This window comes from Canis lupus, chromosome 22 (assembly GCF_003254725.2).
Source record: "Canis lupus dingo isolate Sandy chromosome 22, ASM325472v2, whole genome shotgun sequence".
NCBI classification, from domain to species: domain Eukaryota; kingdom Metazoa; phylum Chordata; class Mammalia; order Carnivora; family Canidae; genus Canis; species Canis lupus.
In genome coordinates, this window is record NC_064264.1 from 56,263,117 (window position 1) to 56,289,178 (window position 26,062).

A 26,062-nucleotide genomic window follows, 5' to 3' on the forward strand; every position below is an offset into this window, starting at 1 on the left:
ATGCCTAGGGTCAGCACTGGCTTCAGAAAATCCAGTGGAACATTGACCAGCTCTCTCTCAACTCTGTAAAGCATTTTCCTCCAAATAAGGACTCGTGGATCACAGATCTCCATGTTTTCCCTCCCAGTCCCGAGGGAGAATTGCAAGCAAGTCCTCAGAGTGCTCGAATCTGATCTGATTTCTATTCCTCTTAAAGAAATGGCTCTGTTTCGGGGTGGCTAGGAGGCCCCTTTCTAATGACCTATAGTTGTCATGTTCCCTTGGTTATTTCACTGGAGTCAGAAGTGGGGAAGTCAGATGCTTCTGTTTACTTTGCCACTTACTGTCTGCTCCTTTTTTTTGTTTGTTTTCCTAAAGAGGAATTGTTAAAGGTCCTAAGGATAAGACTGCATGATAACCTTTTACTTATGCCCACCCAGGAGACTTTAACTGGAATACATTTTCATCATAAAAAAATAAATGTTTTTGAAATAAATGAGCAATAATGGCAATGAGAAAATTATTACATGAGTATGGAAATAATAACCCTGGAATAACATAAAGCATAAAATGGAAAGCAAACAATTACCTTTCTCTTCAATCCTAATCCTGTTCTCCAAGGATAAACATTTCTGATGGATTGTATCTGCTTTTGGTTTGCTTTTGTGTTGGGAATGATTATCTCTGTAACTCTATACAACAAATTCCTTCAGCTATTTCTTAATCCAGTGATTTTTAGACCCACTAAAGAACCCACTACAGTTCTTTCCTCCTCCCCTGATCCCGAAAGGTGGCCAATCATTTTTTTTTCTCTAAAACTACAGTTTCCTGTGTGTATGTGTGATGTACATTAATTTTGAATATTGAAAGTTAGAAAACAAAAGTGCATCCTGAGAATTCATTTAATCCTATTTCATTACAATACTCTTACTCAACATCATTTACATATTAGGAAAAACAGAGTCTCACTTTTTATGCTTCATCAATTCATAAAAATCATGAAAATTTTAGATTCCTTGATATATGACCCATGATTCTCTTGCACATTTTTCCTGAGGTTCTAGTTGTCTTGCATTTTTTCATAGAATCAGAAAAAAAATGTTTTAACTTCTTCCCTGGATCACTGACCCATCCAGTCTCATAATCATACCAGTTTCAATGTTCTAATATGAGCAGTTCTAATATTTTTGTTGCACATATTATCTCATGAGTGATTTCCACTATACCACCACCACAAGATCCTACAGTATCCTCTTTCTCAGGCTACTCTTTTGTTTGACTAGAGTAAAACTTTAAATTATGTTCCAGATGGGATGTGTGGAAGGTAAACTTTCAAGAGTATACATATTTAATTTAAACAAAAAAACTTCATTCTCACAATTGAAAGACAGTTTGTCAGGTATAGATCCTAGTTCACAATCTTTTTGGTTCTAATAACTTTTGAGGCATCAGTTGGCTGTATCTCAGCATCTAGTGGTGAAGGTTCTAGTCGTATGTGTTTCCTGTTGATGAGTAAAAGCTCACCACACATTCAGCGGTGAAACCAGCACTCATTCATCTACTCACACTCCTGTGGGAAGTCTAGCAGGGCTGATTGGTTTCTCTGGCCTGTGTTCACAAACTAAAATCAAAATGGTGGCAGGGCTGAATTCCTTTCTGGAGATTCTGAGGAGGATTTACTTCTAAGGCCATTAAGTGTATTGGCAGAATTTGGTTTTCTTTACTTGTAGGACTGGGGTCCTGCAGTCCTCACACACTCTTGACAGGGTAACTCTCAGCATCCAGGAGGTGTCTATCCCTGCTTCTTGGCTGGTGGTCCCTTTCTCCACCTTCCAAGCCAGCAATGATCTGTGGGTCCTACTCATTCTCTCTAACCCTCCTTTAGTGTCAACTCTCCTGCCTCTCATACTGTGTCTCTGACTGACTGTCTGCCTTCTTCTGTGGTTTTCAGGGCTCATGTGATCAGAATGGGCCCACCCAGATTATCCAGGATGATCTTCTACCTCAAAGTCCATAACCTCAATCCTACCTGCAAAATCTTTTTTGCCATACAGTGTGTTCATAGGTTCCAAGGAATGGTCACAGGCATCTTTTTCATTGAGGAAGGCATTACTCAGTCTATCACTCTGCCCTCTGGCTTACAAAGATTCACATCCATGCCACATGCAAACCACATCCAAAGATTCCAAATGTCTCCACCCAAAACAGCAGCAACTCAAAGTATGGAAACCTCTAGATCTTAGTTCAAAATCCTCGAATTTCTTGACCCAAATCACCTACATTAGGTATGGATGTGATTCTAAATGTAATCCATCCTGGGGCACAATTTCTCTCCATCTGTGGAGATTGTAGAAAGCAAGTTATCTGCTCCCAGCATCCAATGTTGAGACGTTGAGACAAGCACAGGCTAGGACTTACAGACACTCAGCGTCATAAATGAAGACAATGGCAGGAAAACACGTCATCGTCCAATTCAGTTTTGAAGGCCAGCACCACAAACTCCATTTGGTTTCCAGGCTTGGGAATAATCCTGTGTGGTTCTCAGCTTCCCCTCTGGGCCCAGAGCTCTGCCCTCTGACCATCCTTCCTCTTTTATGACAAACGGCACGTGTTTACAGCTGAGTAGTTTCATTAGTGTGGCTGGGGGTGTCTGACTCCCTTTCTTCCTTCCATCCTGCCTGTCCCTTCCAGTCCAAGCTGGCAGCGTTTTTGCTGATATGAATTCTTGATAACTATGTGAGACTCTTGTCTGTGTCACAAGGATTCACTCTCTCTCAGACAAGAAGCGCCTCCACAGATCTTTCCTAGATAATCCCTTTGCTGTTTTTGGCCCCTGCTCAGATGGCTGAGAGGATCTCTGAGTCACACCTGTCACCTCTTCAAAGAGCCTCTGTATAGCTGCGTACGTGGAACATTCAGACTTTCTGAGGTGTTGGCATTGGTTGTGCTGCCACACCCTCTGTTCTGTTCTGTTTTGTTTTCTCCAGAGCATGCTTTCCTGACAGGACATTTTTTTATCTCTTGCCATCTTGGAAGACAGAGATTTTCCCAAATTATCAAATCCTGGATTTGTATTGTTTAATGGTTCCCTCAATTTATCTGTCTCTTTTTGCATTTTATTCTAGGCAGCAAGAAAACACCAGGCTACAGATGTAGCCTGAAACACTTTGCTGGGAAATCTTTTCCACCATAGAGCCAACTCCATCACTTACAATCTCTGCCTTCCATGCTTCTGCAGGATCCCATTCTGATAGGCTTCCTAATACTACATAACATGTTTCCAGTTACCATTAACACCCTCCTCCTCATCTCCCTCTGAGCCCTGGCCAGTGGTCTTTCATGCCACACTTCTACCAACATCCAGCTCAAGGCAATCTGGGAATTTTGTTATCATGCTATTCAAACTTCTCCCAACATCCCCCATGGTCTGGTTCCAAAGCCACTTCCACATTTCCTGGTATTTGTTATGCAGCCCCAGACTTCCAGTACCAAGATGTGTTTTGGCTTTCTATTGCTACTGTAAAAACCTGTCACAGACACAGTGGCTTAAAATGGCATCTGTTTCTCACCTCCCAGTTCTGTAGGTCAGAAGCCAGGGTAAGTTTGACTGACTTCCCCACTTGGGGTTCTGTGAGGCTGAAATATAGGAATTGGCCTTGACTATCCAGGCTGATTCAGGACATTTGCAAAATTTACTCTCCTGTGGTTGTAGATCCCTATTTTCTTGCAGCAGTTGACTAGAGATCTGCTTCTAGAAGCCACCTCATCCCCCTGGCTGGTGGCCTCTTTCCCCATTATGAAATCTAGTAACAGTGGAGTTGAGTCTTTCCCACCTCCCATTTCTCTGATCCTCATGACTCATCCTTCTGGCCCTGCACTTCTCTCTTCTGTGATGACGTTGGGCCCAGCTGGTTGACCCAAGACAATCTTCCTGTTTTTTTTTGTTTTTTTTTTAAGATTTATTTATTTATTTATTTATTTATTTATTTATTTATTTATGATAGACATACATAGAGAGAGAGAATGAGGCAGAGACACAGGCAGAGGGAGAAGCAGGCTCCATGCCGGGAGCCTGACGCGGGACTCAATCCTGGGACTCCAGGATCACTCCCTGGGCCAAAGGCAGGCGCTAAACCGCTGAGCCACCCAGGGATCCCCCAGGACAATCTTCCTATTTTTAGGAAGATTTAATATGAGCTGGTTAGCAACCTTAATTCCACATGCAGAGTGCTTTCTGTCATGTAATGTCATGTGCCCACAGGCATATTATTGGGGGAGAAGACCAAGGAGTCCCACACCCTGCCTCCACACTGTCAGCATCCGTCTCGTTTCACAGAGGGCTTGCTATCTTCAGTGAAACCTTTTTGGATATTGCATGTATCTGTTGTATTATAAAATCTCAAGAAGATATGTTTGCATATGGTTTCTCTATAGCTTCTTTTGCTGAACTCCTTGCAACTAAAACCGTATTTTTCTTTCACTCTGGAAAAAGTCCTTCACACATTGCTTTGATAGCCAATCCCTCGTCTGCTTCCACTCTGTGTCCTTTTGTTTTGTTATGTTTTCTCCAAAAAGATTATATTGGGTGGGTCCCAGCCCTTCCATATAACGTTTCCATCTCTGTTGCCTTCAGGCTGCAGGTCTCTCTGCAGGGCAGCATTCTCCTTGGGTGGGGATGGAACAAGCTGAGGTTCCCTTCCCACAACTTCCAGAGGCATTGCTAAGAAGGCTTCCTTGCACCCCTCTCAGGAGCTCATTCAATGTCATTAGCAGGTAGATCCTTGAGTTTTGTGGCTCAGTGTCTGCTGAGAGCTGCACTTCATCAGAGCGCTTCTGTGTCCTCCTGATCCTGCTATATCCTCAGAACAAGCCACAATCAGTAGAGGGCCCTGATGGAAGAACGATACCCTTCCCCGCTGTGGGGTCTCTTAGAACCTGCTCCCAATTCTGGCTGTGTTCTAAAATCTTACAACTGCCTTTGCTCTTCCACAGAAAAAAAAAAAAATCGTAAGTCTGCATTTTAATAGTGTCCCACTTTGTAAAACAAAACAAAACAAAATGGTTCTGTTGCTTCTACAAATAAGTTTCATTTTATAGTTCTTATTTCAATTTTGATAAGATTTAGAGACACATGGGACATAAAATTTTGGCTTCAGCTTGCCAGCTTGGATCATTAGTTACACCCATGGTTTGCAATGCAATGGTTTACTCATTACCAAGATAATTTTTGCCATCATGTAAATCCTTAGTGTTGCAGAACTTAGTGTTTAAATTTTAGTATCTCTTCATTGTATATTGGCTAGAAGAGTAATTTCACATGAACACAATAGGATTTATTTGGAAATACAAAAAATACAAAAAATACAAAATCAACAACAGTATCCAAATTGTGTCCACCCATTTTATTTTTTTTAAGATTTTATTTATTTATTCATAAGAGACACAGAGACAGAGAGGCAGAGACACAGGCAGAGGGAGAAGCAGGCTCCATGCAGGAAGCCTGATGTGGGACTCGATCCCGGGACTCTAGAATCATACCCTGGGCCAAAGGCAGGCTCCAAACCACTGAGCCACCTGGGGATCCCAGTGTCCACCCTTTTTAAGGTAAAAATAATAGAAATAAGTTATCTCTTGAGAATTTTCTAGTTTTCTAGGGTTCTTTTATAATTGGGCTGGTAAGACAATATTAAATGAGAAGTCAAGCTAAGAAATTTAGAAATCATAATGACCAAATTATAATGACCATCTACGGAAATAAATAGAATCAAATTTGTGAGTATTTGTATATTTATAATTTTTATAGTATCTTTTTTAAGCAAGGGTAAATTTTAGGTATTTAAGGTATACGTTTGAGTAGTTTTTTGAGGAGAGCAGTGGAGGTGTCTCAGATCACTGTGATGAACAAATGTTAGCATGGTCTGGCATCTAATATTAACAGCATTATATTACTTTTCTTCTAGTTGACATTTGAGAATAAGGATCACTCCTTCATGCCATCTTGGTGATCTAAATACCTAGCAGGCTGTTTATCCGCCAAAGAATAATAAGTATTTGTTTGATGAGGGGAAAGACGCAAAGAATAATGTATCTGGAGTTGTAAGAGAACGTTTCAGTAAGTTGAGTATATTAGATGACAAAGCACAAATACCTGGTTATATAAAGGCCATTCAACATTGAAAGCTAACTCTGCATTAACTAGACTATAAATTGCTCTAAAAACTGAAAATGATGCTAAATGAAATGAAAATCAAAAGCCCACATTAAAATGGCAGAGATATTCTACAGAGAATTCACTCATTCATTAAGGCCATAAACTGAGTCGAGAAATAAATTGGGCATTTGAAAATGTCTTGATAATGGGTCCTAAAGTTTTCCAGGACTGTGCTAGAAAAACAAAGACTGTCTGCAGCCGGAGGGAATATAATCTAAACAGAAATCTGACACACACTGTTAAATATCACATTTCACATTGTTATTTGCCAGAAAATAGCTATAAGTGAGTTCTTAATTTTTAAAAATGTATTATAAGAAAATAGAAGAGCAAAAAAAAAAATGGACAAAGAAGATACATTCTCACCAATTGTATCATTTTCATTTTCTACTCCCTCCCCAATGAACCCTTTGCTGGCGTCCTTGAAGGAGGCTTTATTGGACGGTGTGGAGGAGAGCCATATGGATTCCAGGCTACAGTGCAACTATTTGGGTCTGCACAAAGTCTCAAAACAAGGCAGGGTTCAGGGCCATGGGTACTGTTGGGATAGAAAGACTCATGTTCCTCTTCTTGTTTCTCATAAGTTACCAAGTACCTGGGACTCAAGTGGTGCCTACAAGAGTCATCAGAGAAAGGAATAAAAATCTTAATTCTTTCTCTTTCTTCACTATGAACCAACATTGCTGCGAGATGCTTTCACTTCTCTGGTCACACTGCTGTCACAGATGGGAAGAGTGTTGGAGGAATTTCATGAAGTACATTTCAGAGATTCAGAAAAATTTGTGTAAGTGTGTCATAGGAATTCACATCACAGGAGGATGTGAAAACGTTGGCTCTCTCTCATAGATGTTTCTGTGACTTCGTGCTTAGCACTAGCCAGCTCAGCAGCATTGCCCAAGAAGCCCCATGAAGAAAACTGTATGGTCCTTGTTAAGAACATTACCTATTACTCTGTTTCTATTTATTTTTGTTATTTTCCTCTGGGAAATGGCACGGTAGGCCCACTGGTTATAAATCAGTGTCATTGTTTAGTGTATATCCCACAGTCCTTTTTCTAATTTGGAAATCCTTGGTACCTATGAGTCTGCAAAGGAAATATCCTTGCAAACAGGAAACTATATAAATAATTCTAGGGCTGCAGTGTCTCAAACCATGAGTTGTAATTGAAGAGACAGTTTTGCTAATGCTTTGATCCGTCAGTGTTTTTAGAGTACGAACAACATTTCCTGCTTTTCTTTCTAAAAAGAAAACCAGACTTTCTCTGTAATAGAGCCCATATAGAACTATCCCAACGTCTGTGTACACTCATGCATGCGCAGACACACGTTAATGGCTTCAAGGCAGGGAAACACCTCATAAGTAGATCCTGACTTCAAAAATAGGCTTTCTTTTCAATGAGCTAGGGGGAAATTATTTTCCCAATTTGATGTACCAGTTTTTGAAACATTAAATGTGAACAAAAACAGTTGTGACTTCAGTCAAAATGTCTTTACTCAAAACAAATGCCAAAACTTAAGTTGGCAATAGTCTGACTCCAAAGTCAATATACAAGACAGTTGTGGACCAGGTAAGAACATTGGTCTCTGTATTTGAGAGTTAATATTAAATTTAACAGGGGCGCCTGGGTGGCTCAGTGGTTGAGTGTCTGCCTTTGGCTTGGGGTGTGGTCCCAGATCCAGGATCAGTCCTGCATCGGGTTCCCTGCAGGGAGCCTGCTTCTCCCTCTGACTGTGTCTCTGCCTCACTGTTGTCTCTCATGAGTAAATAAATAAAATCTTTAAAAAAAAAATAAAGTAGGGCATTCAAAGGAAAATAAGACAATTTAAGATAACTATTTTCAGAAAGGAATTACAGAAACATTGGAAGCAGGGACATTGGTGGTGGGCAGGTGGGGATTTGGCAGATGGGGAATAGATCCATTTGAAGAAGCTATCACTCATTGATAGAAGGCACGCTTCCATTAAAAATAAGGTTATATCTTATATTCACACATATTTTCCATTAAGTGAGATCCGGGCACGTTGATTGCCAAAGGGAACGTCTCAGGCAGCAGCACATTAATTGTTTATTTCCTTAGTTACAATGCCAGGTGGAGCGATGTAATTATGATTCATTTCATCCAATGACATCTTGAATTATTTCTGTTTGCTTTCTGATTGTCGCCCTCTGGGGTCATTGGTTTACATCTGCCATTGAAGAAACAAGACTCAAGTTTTAACAAAATGCAAAGGAGACTGACAATGGCTGCTAATTAGCCAAAGGAAGCGTTTAAAGTGATAGAGATAAAACATCAGGAAATTCTCCTCCTCCTCCTCCTCCTCCTCCTCCTCCTCCTCCTCCATCTCCTCCTCCTCCCCCTTCTTCTTCTTCTTCTTCTTCCTCTTCTTTTTTGAAAAATAGCAGGATTTAACCTTTAGTTACAACACTTATTTGAGAGATGGAGAATATCAGTTTGGTAGGAGACCTATTAAACTGAGAAGGTATGAAAAATAATAGTAAGAATGTGTTGCGAAGTAACGCCTCTCAGAGGCAGTACTAATATAAACTAATGTGTGGAGAAATGAGGCTCAGTGGGTCCCCTCTGCTTGACATCTGCACTGTTTGATTAGTGCCGTCTTACCCCACGTGGGTGAAACAGCATCCTTAAAAATTCTGTGTTTCCCACAAGAAACAGATGCAGGGAAAGGAGAAGGTGCATGGCTGATGACAGAAAGAAAGGAAGGAAAAAAGAAAAGATGGTGTATTAAATTAAAAGGACATGTTATTACGCAACATAGAAGAGAAATAAAAAGAGCCAATGTAAAAAAGTCCAAATACTATCTAAAGAATTGAAAAGTAATGAAGCATAATTATTTCACTTAAAACAAGGGGGCATATTCCTTATGACAAGCTATGCTCACAAACAAGAAGTATAACACACTGCTGGGGAAATCTATGTTGTCATGAACTTTCTGAGTTTTCAGCAATAAATATCAAAGGTTAAACTTTTGTGTGCCCTTTTACCCACCAAGCCCACTTCAGTGCATTTAGGGAACTAAATCTGAAGTGTGTGGAGATAAGTGTGCATACATGTTCATAGCAGCATGTCTTCTATAGTCCTGCATTCAGTAAAACACTTAAGTAAGTTACATTATGCTCATATACTGTATTATCACTCAAACATTAAATTATGCTATGGAAGAGTATTTAATAATTTGAAGCCCTGTTCATGGTATAAAGTGGTATTTTCCTCTTGGTGATAGATGGTGGTTTTTCTTTTCTTACCTCCTTTTTGCTCATGTGGACTCACCAAAACATTTTAAAATGATTAAGCTTATTTTTTTTCTAGTTAGATTTGTCAAGGAGATGCCTAGTTTCTGTAATGTAGTTGGCACACCACTGTGAGCACAGTGTCTGATGAGGCTGCCCTGGGCTCTGCCAGGGCACTTACCAGTACAGCTCCCTCAGAGAGTCACACATGCTTCCTTGATCTCCTTGGTGGCAGGGGCATGTCTCCAGGTACACCCGCAGTTTAGTTTAGGGAACGTGCCTTTCTCCCTTGAGCAGAGCATAGGGATTTTATTTTAGGAAACAGTCCTCCTCCACTGGATGGATGTAGTGCAGGTGAGGCTGGTTGGCCTCTTCCCCACGCAGGAGGGCCCAGGGGCCACCTGACTGGCCCACACCACCATGACTGTTCAAGTGTGGTCATGGGACCCTAAGTTAGGGCTATCTACTCCAATGCAGGACTTCTGCGGAAATACTGGGAATGGGGTGGTTTCTTCCAGCTGTGGTTTCTAAACCAAGAGGTTGTAAATCTGTCGCTGTTGGTAAACTCAATTAGCAGAGAGAAAAGCAGAGCTCAGAGCTGGGGAGAAAAAGCAAAATGAGTGTTGGAGCTAGAAATAGTGATTGATCCACATAAATATTTAATCTCTCCATGTGTACCTATATATGGATCATATATCTATATATCTCACTGTATCTGTTTGTCTATTATCTATCTATTATTTCTATTATTATTATCTATCTATTATTATTATCTATTATTATCTATTATTATTATCTATTATTTCTCTCTCTCTCTCTCTCTCTCTCTCTCATCCACCTAATGAATGATATATAAGACGCTCTGAAGTTTATCTCAGGACTTTTCAATTATATAAACAATGAATTCTCATTTTGCTTAAGTAAGTTTCAGTTAGGTTTCTGCCACTTGCAAGAGTCACCAACACATAATGTCCTCATAGAGACATTGTGAGGATTTAATGAGATGGTGTATATTAAGTGCTCAGCTGAATGTCTTGCCCAGGTCCCCACTCATGTTTAGTGGCCGTAGGAGTCCTACTGCAATAGTAGTAGTTGCAATAGTAGTGATAGTGACACAGGAAGGTAGCCTGGAAGCAATGAATTAAATCTTCTTGGATTTTATCTTTGCTTAGGAAATAACCTGTTTAAACTGGGAAAAACTAGTTTGTATCCCCTTCTCATGCCTGTGCATTTGTGATAATAACTTTCTCCATACTTACAAGAAAAATTATGGAGAACTAGTGAATATGCCCTTCCTCCTCTGTACTTTCTTCATACTTTACATATAATAGCACCAGTCCAGCCTTCATTTAATTTGTTCACTTCTACAAATGAACATGTGTTTCTTAGGTTACGAACCACATTTATTAGTCTTTCTATCACCAGCATCTGGCATAATGCTCGATAATATGTGTATGCAAAGTGATGTCCCCCAGAGGTGTCCACATCTGAATCCCAAAACATGAATATCTGGTTACATGGCAAAAAGGAATTAGGGATGCAGATGGAATTAAGATTGCTCATTAGCCAACCTTAAAACAGGGAGATTATCCAAATGAGACTAATCCAATCACATGAGCTCTTAAAATGGAAAGGGATTCATAGCTTAATTTTTATCACTGCTGTATCTGTCCAAATTGTGGGTAAGAGAGATGTGATGGGTGAACCTTCTCCACCGTTGCTGACTTTGAGCATGGAGAAGGGGCACCACAAGCCAAGGAATGTAAGTAACTTCTAGAAGCTGGGAGTTATCCTAGCAGACATCCAGCAAGAAAGAGGGACTTGGTCTGACAACAGCAAGGAAATTAATTCTGCCAACATTCAGAATGAACAGGAATTGAATCTTCTTCTCAGGCCTCTAGAAAGAACAAAGCCTTTGGACATCTTGATTTTAGCCTGATGAGATCTGTGTCCACATTGTGACCTACAGAACTGTGAGATAATATATTTGCTTTGCTTTAAGCCTCTAAACACTACATTTGTGACAGTTTGTCAGAGTAGTAATAGAAAATTAATGCAATGGGTCTTTAGGAAATTTTTGTTGAATGCATGAAAATGTAAAAAAAAAACATACTTAGGAAGAAAGGACACAGAACATGCTTTTCAGGAGGTAAAATATGGAGAAGAAAGAATATGATTTTTTAAAAAGATTTATTTATTTGAAAGAGAGAGAGAGAGAGGCAGAGGGAGAGAGAGAATCTTAAGCAGACTCCATGCCCAGGGTGGTCTCAGGACCCTGAGATCATGACCTGAGCAGAAACCAAGAGTCAGACACCTAACAAACTGAGCCACCCAGCACCCCCAAGAATATAATTTTACAGACATTACCACATTTATCCTTGGACAAATCTCTCTAGCATAGCAAGCATTTTATAATAAAAACCAGAAGAGCTCATGACCCTCTGGAGTCCAGTGTGTGGTAAGAAACTCACAGTAAGAGAAGGTCAGCTATGGAAGTTACAAAGTAAAGTCCTGGTGAAAAGGACCAGTGAGTGAGAGCCAGTGCTGTACTAGGCAGGAAGTCAGATGCCGTGGCTTCTTCTGTGGCTTCTCTTATGGCTTCTCCTGTGGCTTCCATGGAAACTTGGGAAGGCTTCCTAATTTCCCTACTCTTCAGTGTTCTTATCTCCCAGGTTTAATCATTGAGCTACTGTGTTGGACAAATATGAGTCAAGCAAGGCATTACCTGCTTCTTCACCCTGCAGACACTTCTGAGTGATTACTGAACCAGTTCCCAGTGACACTTCAGCTTTCCCTCAGTCCAAGGGACGGTCCTTGGAGACAGCGTGAGACCCACCAAAGTGCTGGGTGATAGACGGGGTCTTTTCAGCCAGGAGATTTCATGATTTCACACAGGGGGTCCCCTAGTTCCATGATTAGGTTTGCTTCTGTTTGTGCTAATTGATGGAGCTCGTAATGTTTCAATAAATGTGATTTTTTCCTAGATGGAAATTTCTTCAAGCTTTTCAAAAGTTATCTCTTTTTGGAAAGAATAACTGCAATAAACATAGATGTAAACCATTCTTTTTGAAAGGATTAAGATTTAGAATTTGAAAGCTGTCCACCAATTTAATAAAACTGTTATATATTTCCTTCCAACGCAAGAGTAGGTTAGAAGTGATTAGAACAAACACATTTTCAAATAGAAGACAATTTATCTAGAGATGGAAAGTTTATTTGGCTCGAGCTTTTCCCTCCCCCCTTTTACAATTGACTTTATTTTTTAGAACAGTTTTAGGTTCACAGCAATATTGAACAGAAAGTACAGAGAGTGGCTAGATTTCTCTAAAACAAAAATTCTCTAACAGCAGTTATCTGAGATGAAGGGTTTTTGGATCCAGGCTTAGAAATCTGCTAATGGTTGGACCATGAAAATGTGGACACAGCACACACGACAACATTGCAAGCTGTGATTCTAAACTCCTTCAGAAGAAGATCCATGAAATTTACCAAAATAATTTTATTTTACAATTAAAAATGATATGTAATGGTTAGTGCTCTCTCTTCTTCATTATTACTCTCCCTACATAAGTATTATCCTTTAAATCCTCTCTGCTGAGTTACCTCATTGCCTTTATAATTCCTTTTTATTGCTTCCTCTCCTCTAATCCTCCAGAACTTTTGAAGTACGCAAAATTTGTCTTCATATAAGACTTACACATTATTCTATTCTTGAACAAACAATACTGAATTTGCCTGCTTTACTCCAAAATTGCTAGGCATTGCTTGGGGCTGCCATGACACCATGCCACAGAGGGAGAGTTGAACAACAGGAATGTCTGCTTTTATGGTTCTGGGCACCAGAAGTCTGAGGTCAGGGTGTTGGTCAGTTGGTTTGAAGACCATCATCTTCCCTGTGCCTCTCCACAGCATCTTCTCTCTGTTGTCCAACTTTTCCTATTTTATGAGCCTGTTCTTGTGGGACAAACTGTATGCCCTAAAATTGTTATGTTGAAGCCCTAAGTTCCAGTAACTCAAAATGTGGTCCTATTTAGAGATGGATCCTTTAAAGAGGGGTTAATTTAAAATGAGGTCTTGGAGGGGGAAGGGTTCTAATCTGATGTCCTAATAGAAGGAGGACATTTGGACACACAGAAAGATGCCAGGAGTACATACAAAGGGAAGGAAATGTGAAGACACCACAAAAAGTGGCACAAGCAGTGGCTTTGGTGAAGCCAAACCCACCAGCTCTTTGATTTTGGACTTTCAGCCTCCGGGACTATGAGGAAATTAATTTCTGTTGCTTAAACCACCCAGTCGGTGGCATTTTGTTATGGCAGGCCCAGCAAAATCTTATGTACATTAGCCAATATTGGATGAGGGCCCAGGTGAATGACCTTACTTTAACGTGATTATCTCCATAAAGACCCCACTTTCAAATAAGATCACATTTTGAGGACCTGGGGGCTAGGACGTCAACCCATGAATTTAGGGGGCTGAGGACAGAATTATGACATTCAGTTTGGTGGCAAGTGGGGGGCATTTAATATGTAAATCCCATAAGGTGAGATGTCACATCATTTATTACTAGGCTTTTGTAAAATCCCAATGCTTCTGGCTGCACTGAGTAAGCAAGCTGCAGGAGGATGGTGTGAACTCCATTCAACACAAATTTTCATAATGTATGCAGTGGGGGATGGAACAAGAGGGAACAGATGGCTTTAAAGTGAAATGCTGACTTTCTTTTGTCTCCACAGGGGAAATATTTTGTTAAAGTGCATCTAACTGTCAGCCCCCTTTTGTGTGAGTCCTCATGATGTCGGGAAGAGGGATACAGGCAGAAGGCACCTGCCGGCTCTCAGGACTTCCCGAGGTGAGGGAAGCACCCTCTTTGCTTACAGTGGGGACCACCATTGAGCCCTTTGGGCTGTCACCCACGAATTCATCTATTATGTAGTTGCTTACTAAGCACTCTATGTCAGGCACTTTTGTTGGCCCTTGGAGACACTTCCAGAAGCAGTGTTAAGTTCTGGCCCCCATTTGGTTCACTGTCGGGTGGGAAGGATGGGCCCGTCCCACATGATGAAGTGCCCTGCAGCACAGCAGGGTTACAAGATGGGGGCACGGGTGCTGTGGGCACAAATACATTCAGCCCCAACATGGAGTGTCAGGAGCCTCCAAAGAGAATGACAAATACCCAAGGGTTGGCCAAGTGAAAGCATGAAGAAGAGTGTGCCCGGCATGGGGAACACTCATGCTGGATGGCATTGGGAGGGCTGGACTCCACAGGAGAAGGGATGGCAAGTGAGGCTGGCAGGGCACCGTGGGTTACAGGGGTCAAATCTAACCCTGTGCAGGAGTTTAGGGACCACCTAAAGGCATGAGGACTTTGAGAAAGGGATGATCCTTGCTCTGAATGGGCCACATGACGAGTTTCTTCCAAATGCTAATCGCCTAGAACCCTCTGATCCAACAAGCCCACCTCCACCTCTTGCTACAGCATCTACCCTACAGATAACCTCACAAGTGGAGGAATGACAAGGCAACAAAAACAGCCCTTGCCAAACTGGATTTAATAACAAATTAGAAATCACCTAAATGCCATCGATTTGGAACGGGTTGGAATTTGATAAATTTCTAGCCAACAACTGTGTTGTCGGTTGGAGTGGGGATAGACTTGGCTTCATTTCCACTCCTCAATATCTTTCAAACATTGTGCCATGTGCATGTATTACAAATTCAAAAATAAGTAAATACAATGTATTTATTTCAAGCCCATGTCATAGCTTCCTTAGTCTCAGTGACATCAGCACAGTCATATGGTTTTACTCCTATTCGTGGATACAATGGGCAGCAACTCTATTGTCAAACCAAGAGAGGGAAGAGGGGTGGGGTGAGTGGGACATGATGCAGTGCACAGGTCTACCCACCGTGCTGGCACAGAGAAAGATCACTGTAGGAGAAATGACAGCTAGTGAAAACTAGTGTGGCTTTGTAACCAAATCCTGAAAACTGGCCTTTATTTTTATTTTTTTTTTAAAGATTTTATTTATTCATGAGAGACAGAGAGAGAGAGAGAGAAAGAGAGAGGCAGAGACACAGGCAGAGGGAGAAGCGGGGTCCATGCAGGGAGCTTGATGCGGGACTTGAACCCGGGACCCCAGGATCAGGCCCTGGGGTGAAGGTGGTGCTAAACCGCTGAGCCACCCGGGCTGGCCAAAACTGGCCTTTACAATGTGGTATGTTGGGCAAAGATATTGACTTTATCTACTCATGTGCACGTAATATGAGACCTTGGAAGAGATCAGACTCAACAATCTTTGGCTTTGCACGTTCAAAATAGGACTCTACATTTAATGAGTAAGAGATGTCTGTAAGAATTCATGCTGCAGTATGAAATAGACACTATCTCGGGGCCATTATTTCTCTTGTGGTTGAAATTATTTTAATTTCCCTTGCAATGTTTGTCTTCAAAGGTGAAAGAGGAAGCTGGACTTTCTGGGGCTTTCTGAGGCCACATACACAAAGAAAGACTGAATCATGGCAAAGGTTCCAACTCAACCCAACAAAGCTTTCTTTCCCCTCTGATGATGAAATGTTCAGTCAGGAGGGAATGCTAATGGAGAGTACCCAGAACCCTACACTCACCAGAGGGAGCAAGTGTCATGGTGAAGCCAGTGTTATCAGACTCCCTGCTTGACTTTGGATGGCATCGACCGGTTAATAAAGAGACAATATGGCACCTTTGGGACTGGAAAGTAGTAGCACCAATAGGGTAATAAAGGCAATAAAATCATTGTCTTGGTATGCCTGGGTGGCTCAGGAGGTTGAACATCTGCCTTTGGCTCAGGGTGTGATTCCGGGGTCCTGGGATCGAGTCCCACATCGGGCTCCCTGCGAGGAGCCTGCTTCTTCTCTGCTTCTGTGTCTCTCTCTCTGTCTCTAATGAATAAATAAATAAAATCTTAAAAAATCGTCTTAAATAGCATCCTAGAAGTTTTATTCTCGACTGGGCTCTGTATTTTCAAGCTTTCCTTTAGGGAGGTTAAACATTAATTCCATCAGTGCTGTCTTCCCTAAATTGGATTCACTCCAGTTTTTGGAATTGGCTTTAAAGCTAATTTAAATTGAAACTGCTTTTCAATTTTTAAACGAATTTCCTTTTATAATTATCTGCATTACTTGTGAAATTTAGCTCTTTTCATTATATGCATATTTAAATTCTATATGTGACTTTTATATACAAATTTCTTATACATATATGGCTATATGTCTGTATACATGTGTATGTGTATACACACATTCAGATAAATCTCCTAAAGCCTAAAAAGGATGCTGTAGACAGTGAAAATTATTTTCTTTTTAAAGATTTTATTTATGTATTTGAGAGACAGAGAGAGCATGAGTCAGGAGAAGGGGCAGAGGGAAAGGGAGAAGCAGACTCCCGGCTGAGCAGGGAGCCCAACACGGGGCTCTAGCCCAGGACCCCAGGATCACGACCTGAGCTGAAGGCAGACATCTACCCCCTGACTGAGCCACTAAGGCACCCCTATGAAAATTATTTTCAAAGAAAATTTTAAAAATTATTTTGAACGATGACTGCATCATGGGTGTAAAAACTGAGTTTCTAAATTCTACTAATTTGAAGAACATGCACATTGACAACATGTTCTAATATTATTTTTCTAAAAGAGTATTCATTATGACTATCTGATACATCTCATCTGGTAATTCCAAGCCAAACTATCAAAACAAAACAAAACAAAAAACAACCCCACAAGAGTTTAAAATTGAGAAAAATTGGTTCATTTTCCTTTCTAAAGTTTATGCAATGCATTACTTCTTTAGGGGACCCGAGCATATGAACAAACACAAAGTAGAGGAAGGTCATTTAGATTGACAATATTATTTACACCAACATTTTAGAGACTTCGGATCTCTGTCATGACCCTTTGCACTAACACGTGTGCATCTCTGTACGTACGCAACCTAAAACCCTTGCTAACTCATCCAAATGCATTTCCCAGAGAACAGAGCTTGACAGGTCTCTTTCCTTCAACCAGAAAAAAAATGGGCTGGGCAGAGAATACTCATCATACTCATTTTTAGTGCAACACGTGGTGTCGTGAAAGGGGACGTGTGTGCTGAAGTGCTGAACACGTGTTACCCAGGCCCCAGCTGTGGTTGGTCCTCGCACCCACGGACCCGTGTCCTCCAGCTGCTATATGGGAAGGAAACAACTGCCTACAGGCTCATCTCAGGATGGATTGACTGGTCATTTCCCCTCGTGCTAGTAAGACAAACACTGGTCTACCAGCCAGGGAATGTGGGTCTATTCCTTTTTTCTGGAATAACAGCATTCGTTAGGGGGGTGTATGTGTTGGGGGGGAGGCTCTGTATCATCCTCTGTTAAAGCAACATCGGACCACATGGCTTCTGTAATTCAAGCTGGTTCTAAAACTGGCTGACTCTATAATCTTGTCAGATACCTGCAATGTCTAAAGCAGTTCAGGATTCAGAGCAGCTACAAGGAGATTGTAGATGATTCAGAGACACTGAATTGCAGGCAAACCAGGTACACTACTTCATTAAATAAGATTTCACCTGTTCTGGGAGATCCGTCCTTGCCCAGCCCTTCTTAATGGAAATTCCAGAATTAGCATCGTTCCCTTGCCTTACTGCCTTCACCGCTACCATGCCAGTTGTAAGCACTTTTGAATTTAATGAGTCACACAAAGTTCTGGGGAACTTGCATGAGGACGTGTATGTCATCCCCCTTCTCACTCTAGAGAAAATCGCTGACGTTTTCATTCAACTTCCACCTCGGTTCAGACTAACCATCTCGCCATCCCGGTCCCTGGCACTGCCCCTGGGTGACGGTAGCATTCAGCGGTTCTGGCTTGAGCAGAGGGTGGTTGTCCATCCTGGGTGGTTCAGAGAAGACCAGACATAGCTGGCAGATACAGGAAAGGTCACCTGCCCTGCAAGGTAATGGGCAACCGTGAGCCAGTGTCACTCATATCCTCCCTAGGTGGCATCAAAGAGGCCAGCTTTCTGCTTGGTCCATCTGCAGGGCCCACTTACCTGATGAGGCTCAGCCCTTGATGTTTCTCTGGAGTGGCAAGCTCCAAGCTCAACGCCGATCCAGGTTGTATCCTTCTTGGGGCTGGTTCCAGGCCTGGTTGCCTCAACTTCCCTTGGTCTAACCCCTTCCAGTTCTCCTGTTCCATCAGGTGGATCATGAAGGACAACTTGAGTTCTCTTAGAATTCCCCCAAACTTTGTCTCAGGGAGCAGGCTTATGAAGGGTTTGATCACTGTTATCGGCAAAGCCAGAACTAGATGAATTTCTCCACATTTCTTCTTGGGATCATTCAGGTATCAAGTATCTTGCTGCCCAAACATGAATGAGCCTGGACTCTTCCTTCTGCTCTGGAATGACGATGGCACTTTGACCTTCTGCAAGTACCATGATGGACCAGAGATGGTCCCCGTTAAACTCCAGATTCTGTGAGCCTCTTGGAGGGACAAGGGCATAGAAACCTTCTAGAGGGTGTGGCTCTCCAAAATTCACATTTGGGGGCACAATCCAGACTCCTAACTGCCATTCGGCACCTATTCCCTGCATTATCCTGTTGTTCAAGGCAAACCTGAGCTGTTGGGAGTATGTCGGAGGGGAATTTGGGAAAGGCAGTCTTGAGGATGAAGACCTGAACTCAGATCGGGATATATGAAGTCAAATAAACTTCAGAAAGCACAATGTTTTAATGGAAGAAGATGTCTCCAATACACAAAGATACTCCATTCTACTTTTTTTTTTTTATATAACCCAATTTCATATTTCCTTATTCTATTCTAGTCATGCTTTCTCCTCTCAAATTTCTCTTGGCCTTATTTTTTATGTATTTATTAGAAGGTGCTTGACAATAAATGTCACTATAAAAAAAGTGTCCCTTGGTCATTCTATTCTCAGAACTCCTCTTCCTCCACGTTCTAGAAAACAGTGAAATATATTCACACACTGAGGAAAATGCAGAAATTTAAAACAGCATAGGTGTACAAAAGAAAATCTACGGGCAGCTGGTTTTTCCACTAAAACTGTCCTTTAATGGGAAAATCTTTTATAGCATTCAAAAAAAAAAAAAAAAAGTCTTTATCAGTTCTAGTCGTGTCAGAACTGGGTTTTGGAGATAATACTTCCCAGTTATGAATGCTTCCATGTGAACTATGAGACATGAGACATTAAGAAAAATTCCTCTCTGATTTGAACAATATGCATATCAAAGTATTTCCTCCCATCTTCTTCTCCCCGGGGACGTTTCCCCCTCTCGCCAGCAGGGACCACGTCCTGCTGCAGTGGCGCAGCGGCGCCACCAGGGGGCGGCCGTCCTCCATCACTTCTAATCAGCCCTGTCACCGTCACCACCAACAGCAGCCCACTGTGTTCCCCCAGAGGCAGAAACATAACCCTATTCTTGTCACAGCCCTGAAAAATGAAATGCAGAATTTACACAGATTTCTCAAAATATGTTTTATCTCCGTTGTCAGTAACCCCCAGCAGACCAACTTTACTTTTTTCCTTCCAATAATTCATGAAAACTAGAGCAGCAAATCTTGTCTGCTCTATTTTATCTATCAATCAAATGGCAATTTTCATAATGTTTGTTACCATAGCACCCACAGTCTGTGATCCTCTGCTACTTCTGTTTTCTTAATGTTGGTTCACTGTTACAGGTAAGCAATCAGGGATTCCTCCCGGGGAATCTAGAACAAGGCGGGGGAGGGTGCAGGGGGAAATCCACATAATTACCACAGTGATGGGTTGACATCCTAGAATCTACCAACGACTCCACCCCTGCGCTTTGAAGATGAAAAAACGGAGTTTCTAAAATAGCAGCGCATTATGCGAACTGAGCTCAAGAACAGAACCCACCTTGGAAAGTTTTAGCTCAGTAATGCCTAACATCAAAGACAGGTTTCACCCTGACAGCACATCAGAATTTCTGCCCAATTAATTTTTCAAATACTCCTTCAGTAATGTGTCCATTTTATTCTTTAGCAGGAAAAACAAAAACAAAAACAGAACAAAAAAAAAAAACAAAAAACAAAAAAAAACAAACCCAAGAGTGATCTCAGGCAAAGTGTCTTTCCTTTATCTCCTAAAACAGAATCAAAATTAAACATATACGGAGGCACTCTTCCTGTCATCTACATTTGTGGTTAGAACATTTGGCCAAGACCTTCTGTAACATCCTTAGTTAAAGACACTGAGTAGCAGTAGACATGCGTTCTAGGATGTTTTGGGTTTTTTCATGACTCATGGGCTTACTAAGGATCATAGACACATGAAGTAGCAGGTGATCGAAACATAAAAATTTAAAACATTCAAATTTAGGAGGTGGGTAAGCAATGCAAATGTCATAATAACGATGCCCTAAACACTAACTCTACTAACTGTCACCAAAACGGAACCCAAGAGCTGAGATGCCCTTTTTGGGCAGATGACAGGAATCCTGAGTGTCTATAATAGTAATAATAACACCTATGAGAGGAAGAACTGGGTGTCCTAGAACCCCACCTCCCGAAAAGGCGGGATGCAGATGACTCTAAGGAAAAGCCTATCATCACACCACTTGTTTATTTCCATGCAGAAGAACCTTGAACAAAATTGATGCTCCCTCGGACAGCATCTGGCAACAAGCCATATGTAGGAATGTGCTTTTTGAACACTTTTTCTGAGATTGAATCTAGAGGATATCTCTATTCTTCTGGAATATGTGAATTGGATATATTTCCAATAGTAGGGAAACCTCCATAATTAAGTATGTGGAATTTAAGGACACTCCATCTACTCATTCAATTCTTGATGATAAATGATTATATTTTTCACAATATAGAATGGAAAAAAAAACGTATTAAATTAAAACAAAAACGAGGAATTACTGAGGCAAGATTAAGACCAACCTATTAGTTAATTTCTTTTCATAAAACTGTGTTTAGTGATTGTCATCCTACCTATTTCAATAAGGAAGAAGTCCAACACCACTCATGAACACGAAAAGTTACTGTGGGCCAGCCTTCCAAGGTGGCCTTAGGTTAACTGAAGCCAAGTGGGAAACTAGCAAAAAAAATATTCCTATTTCTTTCCTATATTTAGTCCAATCCTGCCTGAGTACTGAAGACATTTCGTTCAAAATGAATAAGGCATCTGACATGAGTCACATTCACTCCATCTAAAAGGTGAGTTATTTGGATCTTCATGTCCGTCTGTAAGAGATGAGCTGCCAAAAATTGTGTGACAATGTTGGAGAATAAATACTATACCTACAAAAGTCTTACTCTTGGCTCCCTCGCTTTGACCAAGTGGTTCTTGGGAGCTGTTCTCTGGGCCAGCATCATCCCAGAAGGATGCTATTCTGGGGTCTTGTTTGGAACCGTCATTAGTGGAGAAAAGCCAGCAAGTGATTGGCATCAGTAGACACATCTCTCTCATTCAGGTCCAGCAGCAAAATTCAAGGGACCTCTGAAGGGGGAATGGTGACTGCTAGTTATCAAGAGAGAGAATTCTTCAAGAAGATCTGGGTCACACCTTAGAAAAGAAGCTCAATCTGAGGATCAGTATTGTTTCTGTCAGAAAATTTTGTAGAACTTCAGGATAAGATGCCTTCAGATTTTATTCTGCACATTTTTAGAAGTTGAGCAATGTTTTCTTTTTTTTTTAAGATTTTATTTATTTATTCATGAGAGACAGAGAGAGAGAGAGAGAGGCGCAGAGACACAGGCAGAGGGAGAGGCAGGCTCCATGCAGGGAGCCTGATGTGGGACTTGATCCTGCGACTCCCAGGACTCCTGGACCAAAGGCAGGTGCTAAACCGCTGAGCCACCCAGGGATCCTGAGAAGTTGAGTAATGAATGGAACAGAAGCCGAAGTGAGAGTGGTGAATGAAGAGTTAGGTTCTGGGTATTCAGGGATGGGATTCTCTCGAAAATCTTCTAGGCTCCATGGCATTTTCTCTGGACCCTCCCAGTGACACACCTCCCTTTTTCCTGTTTTCTGTAATGATGTAGCCATGGCTATAAAAAAGCTGAATTTTCAAAACTCAAAGACCATTAAGACTATAAGGTAGGAGACAAATACCATTTGACTTCACTTAGATGTGGAATCGGCAAAACCAACCAACCAACCAAAGAACCAACCAAAACCAGAAACAGACCCATAAATACAGAGAATAAACTGATGGTTGCCAGAGGGAAAAGGTGTGAGGGATGAACAAAATGGGTAAAGGGGAGTGGGAGGTACAGACTTCCAATTATAAAATTAATAAGTCACAGGAACAAGGGGTAGAAAAATAGCCAGTGATATTGTAATAGTGTTTAGGGTGACAGATGGCAGCTACTCTTGTGGTGAGCAGAGCGTAACTTATAAACTTGTCAAATCACTGTACTGTACACCTGAAACTAATGTAATGCTAATCAACTATACCCCAGTTCAAAAACATATATGGTGGACTTTCTGCCCATGTTATGTGGAAAAGAGATTGCATCCTATCTTCAGCTCTCTGATGGCCTTGAAAGTGTACAAGGAAGAGGGGTGAATATTCAAACCTATATCAGATCCACACATGCAGATCAAAGACCAGGAACAGGAGAAGACAAAGACAACCATCCATCCTTCATTTGAGGGTTTTGAGGTTGTTGTCTACTATGAGAATCTGGTGAAAACTACTGACCTTCTCTAGGAAAAAAAAAAAAAATCGATATGCATGTGAATGAACAGACAACCTTTACATAAAATCCCACAAGGTTCTCTGAAGTCCTAACATCACAGACAACCTGATTGCCCACAGAGTCAAGAGCTGAAGACTTTATCTTGATGACAACTTATGGAAAGTTTTATGTGAATGTCAAGTAAATTAATAGCCTGTGTCTGATTAATTTTGGCTCAAATTCAAAGGGAGATGATACTAATTTATTTCCTTCCTTCTCTCCTCCTTCCTCCCCTCTTTCCTTCCTTCTTCCTTTCCCTTTCATTCTCTCTCTCTCTCTCTCTCTCTCATTCTTGCTCTGTCTTCCCACAAGAGAGGAGCTGGAGAAATGGTTTCTGCATTCAACCAGTGAATAACAAAAATGTTTAGTAAATCCATTTACATTCTACAAATCACTTTCTTACATACAATGACTATTGCCTATTGCTGATGTATCTTGTGCTTCTCCCTTATCCAAAATCCTCATAGCAAACGTGCTTAAGGGGTATCTGTTACTACTAATTTACTAATGAGGAGCTACCTGATGGCTGGGAAAGAATGTATTTAATAGCAATAAGACAAAAGCCCATGTCTCGTAGCCTTCACTGAGATGTTCTTCTCACAAGGCTGGGCAGCACAGGAAATAATCATCCAGTTTTTAAAGCATCCAGTTCTTAGGGGAGTAATTTGTTCAACTGTCTCTTGATATCCTATCACTTAGGACAGTATGGCTAACGCATAGTTATATGAATACGTGAGCTAGAACGAATTTGATAAACTCTCATGTTGAGCATCTCAACACGGTACCCTGTTTTGGGGGTGGTTCATAAAATCTAATACATGAAGGAGCCTTTCATATTTCTTGATGTTTATGGTAGCATTTTATCCTTAAACCTTGAAAATTAACCCTGCCGCAACTGAAGTCATCTAGTGACAAGGACACGCATAACACTTTTTGTACTGAGATAATGTAGAGCAACAACTCTGATTATCACATCATCATGGCAAAGTGTCTTATTCTCACTTGTCTACTCACCATTTATTTTTTTTAAAAAACAATTTGCTCTTATTCTTTACATCTTATTTTTGTCTAACTTATGTAATGCTTGTAAGTATCCAGAAATTGAAGGCTGATATTAGTGTTTGGCCCAGTCTGAGTCATTTGCTGAAAGAAGCAAACCTTGTTAAGGGGGACTATAAGATAAAATTGTATTGAACCTTTATTGTGCATCTCTAACGCACACATGAATACCTTAGGTAGACGGTTCTTTATGATCTTGATTATTTAAGATAAAGTAATGTAAAACTTCTCAGGAAAATAGTCTAATGTGAAGAAGATGCATAATTTTACTGGCCTTGTCACATCATCTGTTCTTATGTAATACAAAGATGCACGCAGCATTCTGTAAGTCAGATTTAAGCATATCTCATGATTGCTATAACATTTTCCCCTCAGAATTATTCCTTTGCAAAATTAATGCTTATGGGTCACAGGCACTCTAGACATAATGTGATCTTTCCTAACCAAGTTCTTTCAGGGCATCTCTGAGGAAAGCATGGAAACCTGCCAGGCACATCTTCAAGGTTACATCCATAGAAGGAAACAACAAAGCAAAGCAACGTCACCTAGGGAAGCAAACCACCAGGAGAGGCTGTGTGGCAGACCCTGCCCTGCACTGTACCTGTACAGATGAAACTTGAGAGTCCCCCGTAGATGACTTCATCATTGTCGGGCAATATAAACGGACACCTCGTCTGAACCTCCAAACAGTATTGCTTGCAAGGAATTGTCTTTCTGCAGTTAAACTGAGCGACTTCAAAGTACTGGGAACAGAGCCAGGCTTTGTAGACAATCTGAAAAAGAGAAGAATCAAAAATCGGGAGGGATGACAAGAGTTCTGTCTCTAACACAGGACATGCTGTACTGTGAGAAGCATGCTGTGGTGCCAAGTGGATCATAAGGAAACTCTCATTTCCAGAAAGCTCTTTTACACAATGCCAGCTGCAAGTGATAACAACGTAGCAACGAAAGTCTGCAATAGAGCAAAACGTTATGGAGTGAGTGAGCTTCTCAGAGAATGCAAAAGGTCACGTGGCTTTGGAGTTGATGGAGCTCGCTTGAGAAACAGTGGAGTTCATCAGAACCGGAAGCTTCAAAATCCAGTGATACAGAGCAAATAACCAGTGCGCGGTCTGTAGGCACTGACTGCAGGGTGCCCGGCGGCGACTCAGTCCTGAATAGGAAATCCCTCTAGCTGGGCTTCCAGGGGACACTAGATGGCGCTGAGTCCTCTGCCAACGGGGCCAACAGGCGGTGCAGACAAAGCCTGCCAGCCCCAGCTTCAGCCCCAGAGCCCTAGAACAAGTAGCAGTGGGCATTTACATTTATGACTCACATCAAGTGCATTAAAAACCTCATCGTCCCAAAGCCCGGAAACAACCAGCCTGGTGCAGACCTCACATACCTCGATGTGTTTCGGAGTGAAACCTCATCAAAACCACAATTTGGACCTTTGGGATAGCGTAAGATCCACATGAATATGGGTTAAGAATTTAGTTAATTTGATAAAATGTGAAATGCTTATGACTTCATTTATCTCTTTGTTTTTAATAGATATTTAGGAAAACAAATATGGAACCAATACCTTTTTCTACCATAAGGAATCGAGCTGCACCTAAATCCAAATAAAACAAGGACAAAAATACCCATGTACAGTATAGATCACTATGACTCAGGTCGTTCCCAGATTCCAGGCACCGATGGTGGCTGTTTGTCTATTTCCCGGGTTAATAGCATTCAGGGAAGATTTTGTGAACTCAGTTTTATCTAGAAACGTGACTGGTTTACAGTTAAACGTACACTACGAGGTCATCAACATTTGACAGTAAGAGCGAGAACA

General features: G+C 41.2%; 1 protein-coding gene across 2 annotated transcripts in view; it reads right to left on the reverse strand.

The window, feature by feature from the left end:
* The window catches only part of NALF1 (NALCN channel auxiliary factor 1), a 625,450-nt gene that overhangs the window by 9,762 nt on the left and 589,626 nt on the right, over positions 1-26,062 (reverse strand). For both annotated transcript variants that reach the window (XM_025440982.3, XM_025440983.3), the window contains exon 2: positions 24,845-25,016. In XM_025440982.3, the coding sequence (XP_025296767.1) occupies positions 24,845-25,016 (172 nt within the window). The remainder of the gene's footprint in view (positions 1-24,844; positions 25,017-26,062) is intronic.